The 15,467-nt window shown below is 40.8% G+C and overlaps 1 protein-coding gene across 2 annotated transcripts in view; it reads left to right on the top strand.

Moving 5' to 3' along the window:
- Positions 1-301: 301 nt before the first annotated feature.
- LOC132805760 (collagen alpha-1(II) chain) overlaps positions 302-15,467 on the top strand; it is an 80,617-nt gene continuing 65,451 nt past the window's right edge. The window contains exons 1-7 of one of the 2 annotated variants that reach the window (XM_060820990.1): positions 302-546; positions 3,843-4,055; positions 5,577-5,593; positions 13,074-13,106; positions 13,473-13,505; positions 13,609-13,662; positions 13,942-14,043. In XM_060820990.1, the coding sequence (XP_060676973.1) occupies positions 453-546; positions 3,843-4,055; positions 5,577-5,593; positions 13,074-13,106; positions 13,473-13,505; positions 13,609-13,662; positions 13,942-14,043 (546 nt within the window). In that variant the 5' untranslated portion in view covers positions 302-452. The remainder of the gene's footprint in view (positions 547-3,842; positions 4,056-5,576; positions 5,594-13,073; positions 13,107-13,472; positions 13,506-13,608; positions 13,663-13,941; positions 14,044-15,467) is intronic. The other variant, XM_060820991.1, reaches the window with a different exon arrangement.

Genomic DNA, 15,467 nt, shown 5'->3' with positions numbered 1-15,467 from the left:
CGAGGCATTCATATAAACTTGCCCCCTTAACCGCAAGGTGTCTATATTCAAAAGAAAATAAGCACAATCGCAACCTTCAGGCTGAATTTTCTTTCACCGAACTTTGTGAAGAAAGGGGACAGTATTTGGGAAGGGGGTGGGGGTTGGAGATCTGGCTGGCCAGGAAGGAGGGGCTCTGGTGAATGGGGAGAGCTAGCTGGGGAGGGAGAGGAGGGCGGGTTCCCAGCTTGGCTGGGGGGTGGGCAAAGGGGGTGGAGATCTCCTGGCGGTGGGGATATACGCAGTCACTGTAGGGAGAGCGGACTTAAAACCTGCGGTACCAGGGCCAGAGAACAGAGCGCTACTGGATACCTGATTGCCCTTCGCCCGGTCCGAGCTTGACTTTATGACGGCGCCGTAACTGCGGGATTCCTTCTCCACATTAACACATTCTGCATGTCTAATATTTAGACATGTTCAGGCTTCTGGATTCGCGGACATTATTACTGCTTGTTGCAGTGCAAGCACTCCTCGTTGCTGTTGGCAGATGTCAAGACAGAGATATCCGTAAGTCTAATCTTTCTGTTATCATTCTTTCAGCCCCTCCACACACACACACCCCACCACCACCCTCCCAAGACAGCTGGGCTTGTGAGGTGAACGCTTGCACAGTAACTCCGGGTGCAAACCGAACCTGGAGTAGAGTAGGACTGGAGGCGAGAGGAGAGAGATTTTGCACTGTCTCTGAAATAATCTTCAGGTCAAATTCTTCATGCTCAGTGTTTGCGGGAGTGAAAGTCATGTGTGTGTGTGTGGGAGGGAGGGGGAATCTGTGTTGGTTTGAAGGCTTCTGAAAGTTTAGAAATTCAATCCGCCCCCCCACCCCACTCCCTTTGATGGGATGCTGGGGTTTAGGTGGAGAGAAGGGGAGGACTTCTGAAGGAGCAGGATTTGCCCAGTTCGATGTCGGGGGGGGGGGGAGGGGGCGGCAGGCATATGCAGATTAGTAAATGAGCCTTCCCCGACCTAGTAAGGATTTCACCATCCACATTTCTCCAAATTCACCTCAGGCCATGGAAAGGTTGGGCTTGACCCCAAATTGGTATTCTTGCGAAGCGTCCTGATGGGCTGGGAAGCCCAAACCCGTTGGTAAAATATGCTTTTTCAGCAAATTCACTTGGAGCGAATTTCTTCAGCTTCACCACTGAGAGTAAAGGGAGCTGGACGGTCCTGCTGTAACCTGAGCAGAAAAGATACAGGCATTTGGATCTTTGCACGTTCAAGTGTACCAGAGGGAGCTGGGAAAGTAGTTCCTATTGCCCGGGGTGGGGGGTCTTTGAAGTCAAGCAATTGCTCCTCGCTTGGCACCCATCCTGGTAAGAGATAGAAAAGCAAGGGGGGTTGGGGGGTGGAGGGAAAGCCCAAACTTTCCCACTGGGATGGCGAGTGAGCAGAGAGAGCATTTGTAAAGAGAGATTGATGGCTGGCTGGAATGGAGGGGACGGGGGGAGGGGATGGTGGCGAGGCACCTCCTCTAGAGAGGCCCTGACGAGGGATCAAACACTCCTGGCTGGCACGGTGCACAGGGAAGCCGAGACAATCCGAGTCCGCCACTAGGCTCTGTCAGTATTACGCCTGAAGAGCATGGGCGCAAGTTGAATGTTATTGTAAAATTCCGCAGGGTTTACGGTGAAATGTTACGGCTTTATTTTATAGAGAAGTTAGAGTTTTGAAGGGAAGAAACAACCTGAGATAGAGAGAGAGAATATTCAGTCTCAACCACACTAAATTGTGCGGTTCCTCTGATGAGTTTCTCTTTTTACCGCATAATTGTCCCTGTTAGTCCGATTGGGGTATTTAGACTAATCCACCACTCATTATTCGTCTTGAAATGTGCTCTGAAACAGTCCCAGCCGAGATCAACAATACAAAGCCCGCTAACAAGAAAGGACAAGTTTCAGTGTCACTCGATATTGTCTGGTCTCTCTCTCCTGACTGTCTTCGGTCTTCAAGGGGAGCCTATCACTCTCTCTTCGATCATCTTACAACCAGAACAGTCCACACTCACGAGGCTCCAGCCACCAATATTCCAGCCGCCCCCACCCCCTTACTTGAGGAAGTTTGAAAGCCCCCTCAAGACACTGAACCGAGTGCAGTGTCTGATTGTGAGATCAAAGACTTGAATTTGGGAGCGTAAATGAAACTGAATTCAAAGAGAAGTGTGTGTATGTTTGGGATTGGCGGGGGGAGGGGAACTTGTTTGTAAATTTGAGCCTTATAGTTCTCTGCAAAACTGCAATTCAGGTGGGTTTGAAAACACCTTAAAGTGGCGTTCCACTTTTTCAAACCCGTTTGGTTGTGTTGGAAGTGCGGTGAGAAGACACTGGCTTCCTGATCAGACCTTTCTCTGCTGAGTCCCACCACACAAAGGAGGGCTTCAGTTGGGAAAACTGCGAGAGGAAAAAACTTCAAAGCTGTCCCACCGTCAGAATTAGTGCCCACCCTCTTCAAACCGTTCCAAACTGACACCCAGAGATTCTGACAGTGTGAGCTGGTCTTTTACCCCAAGTCAGCATGGGTATTCAGAACAAATAAACCTCTCACTGCCTTTCCAGACACAGTGAAAGGAACTTCCAGTTACAGAGAGATAGTTGAAAAAATGGTATAGAAATGTCAACAGTTGGAAATAGAGGTTCATTGAAGGTGTCTTCAGAATGCCAGGTTAACTGTGAGTCCTGTCTTTCTGAAATGTTGGAATGTAAGCAGGAGCTGGATGGAAGCAGGTTCTGAATGATGCTTTTGTATCCTTGCTGTTTGCCCGGAGAGACTGTGTGTGTATGTGGATTGATTGCAATCCCCTTATTATTTACTTAACCTGGTTCCGACAGTGGGCTGTGAATCAGCCGCTGTGTGTGTGTGTCAATTGAGAATGAGATCTATTCATTCAATCTGAGGGTCTACCGGGCTCACACAGGGCTGGGACGCGGATCCCAAATCAGCAACTGGGTCCACTCCAGAAGCCAGACAGCCTCTTCCATACTTGTCATTGCAATTCATTACCTAATATTGGCATGTCTTAAAAATTGTAAGATACGGTTTCAGGAAGGGTCCTCCGTTTAAAACATTTTGCACTGTCAATCCACATTTAATATTCTTTAACAAACCACTTCCCCAGTTTTGATAACAGCACCGTTTATTCGATTTTTAAGTTCCTACTTTGTAGTCAGGTTTAGTAAATGTAATCCAGTAGTTTTAACAATGGAATTGCAAAGTCTGATTTTTATGGTCGCGATTTTATTGGGTTTTTTATCTGCGGAGTTTCAATGTAATTGGAGTAATACAATAGTGCCATCTGCTGGCAATTTTCTGCGTATACTCCTATTTTATACATTTTTGATTGAAAGTTACAGAGTAGCTAATCCAGGGCAAAGAAGTACCTAATAAGCTCATGGATTTTAAATCAGTTGTTCTAGCCATTGATAATCTATTGTGTCTATTTTCATTTAGAAGTTGTGAACTTAACATATGAACATTTGGATATTGAATATTATGCATCAGTAAGATAATCGATTGCTAACAATTTGTTTTTAAATGCATGTATGTAATGTTTTATATATGTGTAAACACATCAATATTTAATCATATTTATAAATTCCTGTGGTGCAACCATATTGTTTTATTGCAATGTGACTATCTTGAAAAGTGTGGACAAAGAATACATGGTTTTGACATTGAAATCTTTAAATCCAATAGAGATGCAGAGAAACTCATGAATGTTCTGTCCTGTGTGTCAGTCTGTTATTCATGACTAAAAGATTTCTTGCCCTCTCTTTCTCTCCTCTCCGCCCGCCCTTCACTTACAGAGGACCTGAAAGTGAACTGTTTACAAGATGGGCACATGTACAGTGACAAAGATGTGTGGAAACCCGAGCCTTGTAGAATCTGTGTCTGTGATTCTGGGATTATCCTTTGTGACGAGATAATCTGCGAAGATCTTAAAGATTGCCCTAATCCCGAGATTCCTTCTGGAGAATGCTGCCCTGTCTGTCTGAAAGACCGTCCTGCTCTCAGCGATCGTAATTTATTTATTTTTTTCTGTATATAAATAAATTACTATATAAAAGGTCCCATTCATGGGCACAACCACAGTGGTCCCCCATGGGAAGGTTTGCCCATCAATGGTTGCTGTGTTTTCAAAGCGAAAGGTGAAATCTGTATTTTTCTTGCACTTTCTCTATTGCTGTCATTTTATTCATTGCTGCAGTAAATTCAAAGATATCCAGATCAGCTTTCGCAAGCTTGCCCTGCTCATTTTAATCAAATCAGAAATTGACATGCTTGCAATTCATTGGGAATTTTCCTACTCTGTGCATCACATCTGCTGATTATCTAATAAGCAGCAGATCACAAGTGGGTTGCAGGTACCAGCTGAGTGTTACCACTTTGCAATCCCTGTCTTCATGTCAGAAAGCTGATTGAAGCAAATTTCAAGTGATCACTACTTTGGGTCAGGTTATAAAGACAGAGAGAACTCTCTTTGTTCCACAACTTCTGATCCATCCATTTAAAGCTTCCACCACCAAAAACACAAGTTATTCAGTAGCTGACTTCAGCAGATGCATTGTGCATCTCCCCTGCTGATCTTGTTTCATTTGACAGGCAAGTTCAATGTAATCTGGTGATTCAGAACATTGAAACAAAAATCTCCAGATATTTCCATTCTCTTGGGAACAGATTGGACTGTAAACACAGTAACATCTGTACATCAATGCTACTTGCAAACGATTGGCCAAATTCCACACAGCCAAACATTTCCATGATACTCTGCTAATTGGGTATCAAGGTAAAAATTCGGAATTTATTTCCCCTCTTTTTCCAATGTGTACAAATCGGAAAGTTTTGCACCATTGAGTCCTGCTGCTGCTACTTGGAATTTCGCACCAGTGAACTGCACTTTTTTGATTTTATGGGCAAAACATCTTTGAATCTTTCTTACTGCTGTTGCCAGTGAATAAAAGAGTTAAGAGAGGAGTGTGGGATTTTCTGAAATCGGATTATGCCTTTTTAAAAGAAATATTTGCTGCAAATGTGTAATGTTTCATATTCAATTCTGCTTATTATCCAGCCAAACCTTAATACCGACTGAGCTATTTTATTTATTTTGCCAAAACAAGCGCTGATTTAAGAAGCTTTTCTCAGAAAAGAAAGACACTCTGCTGGAGGAATAATGATTCCTGAATAATTTGCTTTTAACAGGTTGTCATGCTTGCAGTTTTTTGTTTTCATTCCAACATGTGCTTGCTGGTTTTATTATACTAAATCATGAGCACTTGACAGACGATTCCCTGCTGATTACAGAGTTATTTGGACCCACATTGCAGCCATAGTTTAGTGCCAGTGCAGGCACATGCCAGGCTCTCTGTGCTTGGCATTGCCCCCGTCTGGTGCTGGAAACAAAGGCTGGGATTTTAATTGAGTACCTCGACCCCAATAAGTAGCCCCTGTTAGCCTGTGAAAGATGTATCTTTAAATGTCGATAGAGCTCTTATGAAAATCACTATGTAAACTTTATTCCTTTTTCTTCCCCTCACATACAGGGCAGAGAGGTCCGAAGGTAAGATCTCATTTTCAATGACTTCTGTGTTGACATGTACTGAAATGTAAAGCAGAATAATAGAATCCCTACAGTATGGGAGCAGACCATTCAGCTCATCGAGTCTACACTGACTCTCCTGAGAGCATCCCACCCAGACCCATCCCCCTACCCTATCCCCGTAAGCCTGCATTTCCTATGACTAACCCACCTAGCCTGCACATCCCTGGATGCTGGGCAATTTAGCACAGCCAATCCACCTAACCTGCATGTCTTTGGACTGCAGGAGGAAATCGGAGCACCTGGAGGAACCCACACAGAGAACGTGCAAACTCCACACAGACAGTCGCCTGAATTGATCCCGGGTCCCTGGCGCTGTGAGGCAGCAGTGCTAACCACTTAGCCCCAAAGTGTTCAAGTTATGGAGAGTTAAGAATGACAGAAGCCCCACCAGATAGAATAATAGCCCCTTTCCTTGGGTCAGGCCTTTTAAAATGTGTAAAGCTGATGATTAAGTGTGTATGATCTTATGAAGAAAGTTCCTGTTAGCCACTCCACCGCAAAACTTTAGAGATGAAATGATTTTCATATCTTGGTTGTTATGATCTAGATTGATGCCAATTCATTCTCATTACTGGTGATCATACCCAATTCATATTTTACAATTTGCAAACAGGAGTTGAGGAACAGGTTTATTCTATCCAGCTCTATGGAGGGATGTGTAGTCAGAATGAATTAAATGTTCAGGTGACTAATGAAATGTTAGCCTGAGGGACTTTGCAGTGCAAAAGACAGACTGTAACATTATCCACAGTCAGTGCACCTGGAACAATCCCAATGTACACCACGTGAAGATTACCTTCATTCAGTATTGTTCATTTTCAACATTTTCTGAAATCATGAGAAATTTCCGGTTCATGCACAATATAATTCCAAGAAAAATGTCCTAAACTGTGGTGAGACACGGCTTTGAGCAAAGTCCCTGAAAACACCCCAAGGACAATCACTGCCCCTGATTTCAGCACAAAGCACAAAGATTAAATGCTGGCTAGACAGAGTTCCGTCATATACTTTTCTAGTTGGAGTATCCTTTCTAGTTGACACACCACAAATTCGAATACCATTGATTTACTTGCTCCTCATACCTATACACACAGTTTTTACTCCATTAAACCTTATTTAATATATCTCTCTCTCCCCTAATCTCCGGTGTATTTATGCATCCCTTCAGACCCTATAGAGAGCAACAGATTCCCTCTTTTAAATAAATCAATACATACACATTTAAAAAGAACTAAACTTGAATTTCTTTGCACATTGAAATTCCAAGCATTTCAAAACACAATGCTCCCTTTTTAAAATGTTTTCAATAGTTTCTTCACTTAGATAATATCTTCCACCATGGGGTAGACTTACATTCCCAACCAGTTGTTCCTTACAAAGCCAAGAAAATCTTCAAACTTGCCTTTTCTGCTATTGGTGAATCTGCCCTTCTATCTTGGCCCACTGTTTTTTTTCAAAACGTTTACGCCATGAGCTTGGCTTTGGCCTGAGACATTCCTTCAGGTGACACCTTTTCTGATCCTATCATTGCTGTGGTGGAACTGACTGCCCCCTATCTAGTACCCCTGTGTCACGCTGAATTCTCTCCAGCTTGTTCATTCTTATTGTTTGGCAGGTTTTATGAATTTGTCTTATAGTATGTTCTTGGCCACTAAGACTTCTTGATTACATGGGTTTCTACTCCTGATGGTATTCCTGGTTTCTACTATATGCCATGACCTTGTTAAGTCACTTCTTTACCTTGCCTTCTCTCAAGTTCTGGACTGCTACTGTTTGACCTCCCCTCCCCCTATAATTCTAATTCCTTTCAACAGTTTGTGGTCTCTTTCTAGGAGCATCTTTGCTCCTGGAACCTCTTTTTGAGTTTAAACTGTATGTTTTTGCCTTCCATCTTTGTCCTTCACGTTTCCAAACTTCCGGCCTAATGTCCTGCCTCTCATCTTGTCCACTCATCCAGCATTTATACTCACAAAGGCCTTCCCTGATCTACTTAAAATAGTCACATTTCTCCATTGACTGACTCCTTCTGGGAAATGGTTGACTTCTGTCCTTGGGACCTGATGACCTTATATTGACTGTCCAATCTGATCTGTCCATTGTCGCAAACTGTTAATGTGACAATCTAATCCTTGTAGCTGTGCAACATTTGGTTCTGAAAAGTACCTGACTCCTCTAACTGTCAAAACTACATTTTTATAAGTCTAATTCCTTCAACGCAGACACAAGAGCGATTCCCAGCTGCAGTCTCTAATCTTTGAGACAATCTACTGAATTCTGTTCTGCAATCCTCTACACTCTTTCTAAATTTGTCAATATATGGCCATGTTTCATAAGCAGTTAGCAAATCAACTGTTTGATAAAACTTATTCATGCAAGTTAGTCATTTATCCAAATGTTCCTTTGTTCAAATCATCAGGCTCTGATTCTTAGACAAAAATCATTTTTACTTCCGACCTAAACTGATCTGTCCATTGTCGCAAACTGTCAATGTGACAATCTAATCCTTGTAGCTGTGCAACATTTGGTTTTGAAAAGTACCTGACTCCTCTTTACTTACTTTAATTCTTTTTAAATTTGCAAATTTATAATAAGCGTGTAGCCACACAGTCCTTCTCCTGTGCTGTACACAGTTATTATTTTTCTGTCTTTGCCGGTAATTTGTCCCCAGGCCTCTCCATTCTTCAAACCCCTCTCTTTCTAATAAACCATATCTCCCTGATTGAAATCGATTTCTGCTCACCTCTGAAAGTTCACCAAATTCTTTCTGAGATTTTGGTTTTAATAAAAGCATTTAGATGTGCAAGCAATGCAGTCAAATGCTCTGAAAAAGTTGAGTGAATTGTAGCCCTTTGCCCAGCTGGGGGCTCATTACTTATTACCAATAGGACGTTAGGATTCCTACAAGAAACAAACTGATCTGCATTACATCCTCCCACCATCTACAGCAAATTCTTAGCACAAACAACCCACACTTGTGCGGATGGTAATGTACAGTTGGGCTGATCTGACAAAGCTTTAAGGACCATTTTGTCTATTACTGCGTGGTTCCCTTCACATGCCCCATTGCTAGCAGAGTGTCCTGCTCCTTGCCCATCCCTTTTCTGTTTGTATTTGCGCAATATCTGTCTGCATCATTAACAAACACCTCCCCATTATCAGTGAGATATTTGTCTGGGGATCCAAGTCTGGTCCCAACCTACTTTTCAATTTCTTTATCCACAATAGTTTTGTTACCTTTTCTGTACATTATTATTAACTTAGGAAACCTGGTTTCCAAATTTTCAAAATTTTTTCTTTTTATATTCCACATTTTCACATCTCAGCCACCACTGTATTAAAATCTCTTGCTAAGGGCAGACTTACTAAAGGCTGTGACAGTGTTCCTCAGTACTGCTTACAAATTTCACATCTATCACATAGCCTTTCCTTTTCATACTCCATCTGCCTTATTTCTGCATCCATTGCGAAAGGCTTTATCTTTCTAGAAGGTGGATAGAATAAACTGCCTGTGTAATTTTAAGGTAATTGACGTTTTATCTTCTACATTTCTACCACCTGATGTCACCAACATTTCTTTATATTCCTCGGTGGAGCTGCTATGTTCCATTAAAGGAATACAGTAGTGTCCTGATTGTGTGAATTACACATTCACTAATTTTCCAAATATTTCCAAATGCTTTGGCATTTTCAATAACCAGTTCCATCTGCACTTCCTTCATTAATGGCTGACTTAAAGATATTAGTGTGTTATCACCCCTAAGCCTTATTCTGGTGGAACTGACAAATTCCTTCACTTTGCTCTAATGCCTTGTACTTGGAGTCTAGGTAGCATTTTGGCCAATATCTTCCGACACTGTCGATGTGAATTCACGGTCTAACACTACACATTTAAATGATGCTGATGCCAACACATTCACCACTGCGCTGAAACTTCTCATGAACAATACAATGACCTGTCTTTATCCATATCTCGATTTCCTTCATCTGAATCCTCCATCTTATATTTAGTTTAGAATATTATCTTATACTGTTTGGGACAGTTCATGATTTAACATATTTTGAATCATCACCTAAAGCATCAATTGACCACATTCTGGATACTTGTGGGATTCATTTTCTCATTATATGGCACATGTTCTCTACACTTCTTCAGATTTTCAACAGCATTTCTTTCTAATTCCTCTTGATTAAAACCTTTCATTCATACTGTCTGCTGTAACCACTATCTCAATAGACTCTCTCATCCACACGTCGATTTTGTGTCCTCTAGTTTATATTGTAACTAATAATCCTATTTACACCATGAACACTGCTGGAGTGGAATGCTTTACAAGGAATTACTTTTGGTGCCTCCAACATTTGTTCAAGCAGTGTGTGTTTATTGCAAATCTAACTGTCAAAACTACATTTTTATAAGTCTAATTCCTTCAACGCAGACACAAGAGCGATTCCCAGCTGCAGTCTCTAATCTTTGAGACAATCTACTGAATTCTGTTCTGCAATCCTCTACACTCTTTCTAAATTTGTCAATATATGGCCATGTTTCATAAGCAGTTAGCAAATCAACTGTTTGATAAAACTTATTCATGCAAGTTAGTCATTTATCCAAATGTTCCTTTGTTCAAATCATCAGGCTCTGATTCTTAGACAAAAATCATTTTTACTTCCGACCTAAACTGATCTGTCCATTGTCGCAAACTGTCAATGTGACAATCTAATCCTTGTAGCTGTGCAACATTTGGTTTTGAAAAGTACCTGACTCCTCTTTACTTACTTTAATTCTTTTTAAATTTGCAAATTTATAATAAGCGTGTAGCCACACAGTCCTTCTCCTGTGCTGTACACAGTTATTATTTTTCTGTCTTTGCCGGTAATTTGTCCCCAGGCCTCTCCATTCTTCAAACCCCTCTCTTTCTAATAAACCATATCTCCCTGATTGAAATCGATTTCTGCTCACCTCTGAAAGTTCACCAAATTCTTTCTGAGATTTTGGTTTTAATAAAAGCATTTAGATGTGCAAGCAATGCAGTCAAATGCTCTGAAAAAGTTGAGTGAATTGTAGCCCTTTGCCCAGCTGGGGGCTCATTACTTATTACCAATAGGACGTTAGGATTCCTACAAGAAACAAACTGATCTGCATTACATCCTCCCACCATCTACAGCAAATTCTTAGCACAAACAACCCACACTTGTGCGGATGGTAATGTACAGTTGGGCTGATCTGACAAAGCTTTAAGGACCATTTTGTCTATTACTGCGTGGTTCCCTTCACATGCCCCATTGCTAGCAGAGTGTCCTGCTCCTTGCCCATCCCTTTTCTGTTTGTATTTGCGCAATATCTGTCTGCATCATTAACAAACACCTCCCCATTATCAGTGAGATATTTGTCTGGGGATCCAAGTCTGGTCCCAACCTACTTTTCAATTTCTTTATCCACAATAGTTTTGTTACCTTTTCTGTACATTATTATTAACTTATGAAACCTGGTTTCCAAATTTTCAATTTTTTTTTATATTCCACATTTTCACATCTCAGCCACCACTGTATTAAAATCTCTTGCTAAGGGCAGACTTACTAAAGGCTGTGACAGTATTCCTCAGTACTGCTTGCAAATTTCACATCTATCACATAGCCTTTCCTTTTCATACTCCATCTGCCTTATTTCTGCATCCATTGCGAAAGGCTTTATCTTTCTAGAAGGTGGATAGAATAAACTGCCTGTGTAATTTTAAAGTAATTGACGTTTTATCTTCTACATTTCTACCACCTGATGTCACCAACATTTCTTTAATTTCTTCATTGGCGATGTTCTTTTCTCGTTTTTATTCATTTGTGGGATGTGGGTGTTGCTGACAGACCAGCATTTAATGCCCTTCCCTAGTTTCCCCTGGAGATAGGGGTGGTGAGCTGCCTGCTTGAACTGCTGCAGTCTATATGTTGCAAATTGTCCCACAGTACTGTTAGAGAAGGAATGATATGTTCTATTAAAGGAATACAGCAGTGTTCCGATCATGTGAATTACAAATTTGCTAATTTTCCAAATACAAAATCTTTAACATTTTCCATGTCCAGTTTTGTTCTCACTTTCTTCACTGATGGCTGACTTAAGGATATTAATATGTTATCATCTCCAAGCCTTATTCTGGTGGTCCTTACAAATTCTTCACTTTGTTGTAATCCCTATTGCCCAGAGTCTAGGTAGCATTTTGACCAGTCAATTCTGAGCACTGTAGATGTGCATTCACTGTCTAACACTGTACAATTAAAAGATACTGACACCAACACATTCATCACTCACTGAAACTTCTTGTGACCAATATGATCTCCTTTATCCATATCTCCATCTTCTTCCTCTGAATCTTGCACTTCATGTTTAGTGTTAAATGCTCTATTATACCATTTGGGACAGTTCATGGCTTAATAGTATTTTGAATCACATCTAAACCATCAAATGACCACACTCTCTGCACTCATGGAGTTCAGTCTTTTACTATAACTCCTAAATTCTCTTCACTTTTTACAATTTTCAAAAGCATTTCTTTCTCATTTCTCTTGATTAAAGTTTGTCTTTGATATTGTCTCCTGTGAACCGTGTTTAGCTGGTCTCACCAGCTCATTGGCCCTTTTCTGTTGTCTGGCCAATTTCCCATTTTCACCTTGAATGATTTTCATGGATATTTTTTATTGCTTCCGAAATTTGTCCAAGCAATGTGTGTCTTTCTACAAATTTAACTCCCATCAAAACTAGAAGGCTACATTTGCTACTTTAGCATAGTGTAATAATTTAAATAGCAACACAGACTGAGAAATTCCCAGCTGCAGTCTTGTATACAATCTACTGAATTCCATTCTGCATTCCTCTATGGAACTATCTTCACTGTATATAAGTTTATCAATATATGTCCACACTTCACAAGTCAACTGTTTGATCACTGTTATTCACAAAAGTTGATCATTTATCCAAACATTCTTCTGTGTTCAAATCATCAGACTCCAATTCTTACAAAAAAAAACTTTGTTACTTATCTTCCTATTGTATAGTAGTAAAAGTGTCATCCTTTGTTTCTTCTGCACATGGTTACCTTATTCTTCCATAGGTCACAAGATTCAACTTGTGAAAACAGGACTGGCTGATCATACCCCAATAGTTTCCAATTCAGCTTCATCCATCTTTCTGAAACCTTCTCCAAATCATCCTTTGGTTAGCATATTGCATAGTTTTCAATCCTCATCTTGTCAACAGTGAACCTGTGATACTGATATGAATTCCACAGGTGAAAGTGCTGGTTAGACAGTCCAATGTATAAACTTTGACCGTGTTCCTACATACATACACACTGTTCAGTGCTCATGAAGAAATAAGATTGAAGCTGTTTCACATTGTTTCTACTCACCAGATTAAAGACTAATGCTCTTTTCTTCTTTCAAATCAATTTAGGGACAAAAAGGTGAACCAGGGGACATTAAAGATGTAAGTTGCAATTATGCTTTTAACTATCACTGGAAATTCTGTTAACTTCTCTGCTTAAACCTGGGGCCCAGCCTTTCACCTTACCATCAAGGTGAAAAGAATAGGCATGTTCAGGCTGTGGTTGCTTCAGCATTTATCAGATCCCTACATTGACTAAAGTGCTACACATTAAGCTGCTGAAGACTTGGCTCAACATCCTTGGAATAGTTTCACCTTTGGTATTAAGCACTAATATTGATTTTAAGTATTTGAATGTTTGATTTTTAAGGACTTTATTTACTGCTGAAATACTACTCCCTCAGTCTCAATAAGATTGCAAACATTGAATTCCTATATATTCATTTACCTTTTCTTTCTTTGTCCCAGGTTGTAGGACCAAGGGGACCTCCAGGCCCACAGGTAAGCACTTCATGTGGAAAGGCTCCCTCTTCTACTCTTTGATGATGTTAGCATTTTAGACTGTGTTCTAAACCTCAATTTTTGTGCATTGTTTTTCTGTTAGGGACCATCTGGAGAGCAAGGCTTAAGGGGACCACGTGGAGAGAAGGGTGAAGCCGTGAGTGAACTTAATACACTTATTTTTCATCGTCTCTGACTCTATGGTTCTGCGCAAGTAACTTTAGGCTTTAACTGGGTGTCTTTAGCAAGATGTGTTCCAGCATTCAGACTGCAACAGGAATCAGAAAAACGTGTCTCTAGAGCAGCTGCTGAGAGCTGAACCGAGATGATTTGTATGTGTAAAGGACGCATTTCTCCAACTGGGTGTCGGTCGTGAGAAGTTTGCTGTTTGTTGTGCATGATTTTAATTTTGTCTTCTATTTCATTCTCATTGCAGGGTGCGCCTGGTCCCCGTGGTAGAGATGGGGAACCTGGAACTCCTGGAAACCCTGGCCCACCCGGACCACCTGGATCTTCCGGCATGTCTGACTTTGGCGGAGTAAGTATCACTGAACTGACAGGAGTTTCATTTGCTCCTTGCACAATTTATTCTACTTCTCGAGTTTGAATCGTATCCCTTTTTCATATAAGTTTCAATTGTCTCCACTCCATGACTTTTTAAGATGTAGGTGACAGTGATTCCAATAACATGGACACTCTGCAGTGTGTAGCCATCATTAACAGTTAAGCTGTCTCATTCACTAAAGTAATGTATGTACAAACACACGGGTATCTGCAAACGCACAGAAGCAGAGAAGCTCCTGATCTTTAAAACTTTGTTTCGCGATCAAAACATAACAAGCCAATGTTGAGTTCTAAGCTCTCAGTCTGAATCTGAGTCAGGAGATGCAGGATTGAATTCAGGCAGGAGCATAATCTTCATGTTGGCTGATCTGATTTTTTAAAACATTAATCACGTCATGGCCATTTTAGTTCAAATTGATGTTGGCATGATGGCGATGCTACAAGATGGTTGGCAGCCATTCCCAAACTGTGGATCCTGATTGTAATGTCATTTTAAAATCTGAGATCCAAAAATATCAAAGCTGTCCAAATTCGTGCAACAAAAAAAACTCATAAACAAATCCCCAGCATTTCTACTTGGATTAATGCAAGATGATGATAACACAAAATATCAGAGAGTTTCAACCCTGGTTAGTCAATAGTAACTGTCTCCATGAGTTAGTGTTATCAAATCAATTGGGGAAGGTGTCCATAGGATGCAAAAGTAGATTTGTTATTTCTCTTGGTAAAGTGACTCAGATATATCAGTTCTAGAAATATGAATTACCTTGGCTTGTGACAGCCTTACAATGAGTCAGCAGAAGTTAGCTTCTGGATTGTGCAGAAAAAATGTCAAACATTTACAGATGACACAAAACTTGGAAGCCTTGTGAACTGTGAGGAGGTAGTTTCCTTCAAGAGGAAAAGGTTAGGAAGGTGCAATGGCACAAAGAGGCAGCAGATGAAAGTTAATGTCGATCAATGTGAAGTGATTCATTTGGGTTGGAAGAATGAGGAGAAGCAATATGAAACAAAGATACAATGCTAATATGGGGACAGTTACAAAGGGTGGAGGACGCGATTTTGTGGGAAGGTGCCCTTGATGAGCACAAGGTAATCTCCCAAAGATGGTTGACCATAGGCCTTTGTGTCCAGAATTGAGTACTTGCAGGGACAGGAAGGCAGTGGGATTCAGAGTACACTTCCACCTGCCTAGTCAAATTGCCTTTCCACCTCCAAGCTTTCAATCAGCAAGTGCAGCAGACTCCAACTTTAGTGAGCAAAGCAGTCGGAACTAACTAGTGTATTTTACAGAAAATCTGTAGAAAAGAAAGGTTAGATGGAGTTCACAACCTGTACCAAAACTCAGAGCAGTCACAGTCTCCCAATTTGTCTTCCATTTTAGTCTTCTTAGCTGCT

The sequence above is a fragment of the Hemiscyllium ocellatum genome, chromosome X (genome assembly GCF_020745735.1).
Source record: "Hemiscyllium ocellatum isolate sHemOce1 chromosome X, sHemOce1.pat.X.cur, whole genome shotgun sequence".
Lineage (NCBI taxonomy): Eukaryota > Metazoa > Chordata > Chondrichthyes > Orectolobiformes > Hemiscylliidae > Hemiscyllium > Hemiscyllium ocellatum.
The sequence above is the reverse complement of the archived record's forward strand: the minus strand, read 5'-3'. Positions and strand labels throughout refer to the sequence as shown.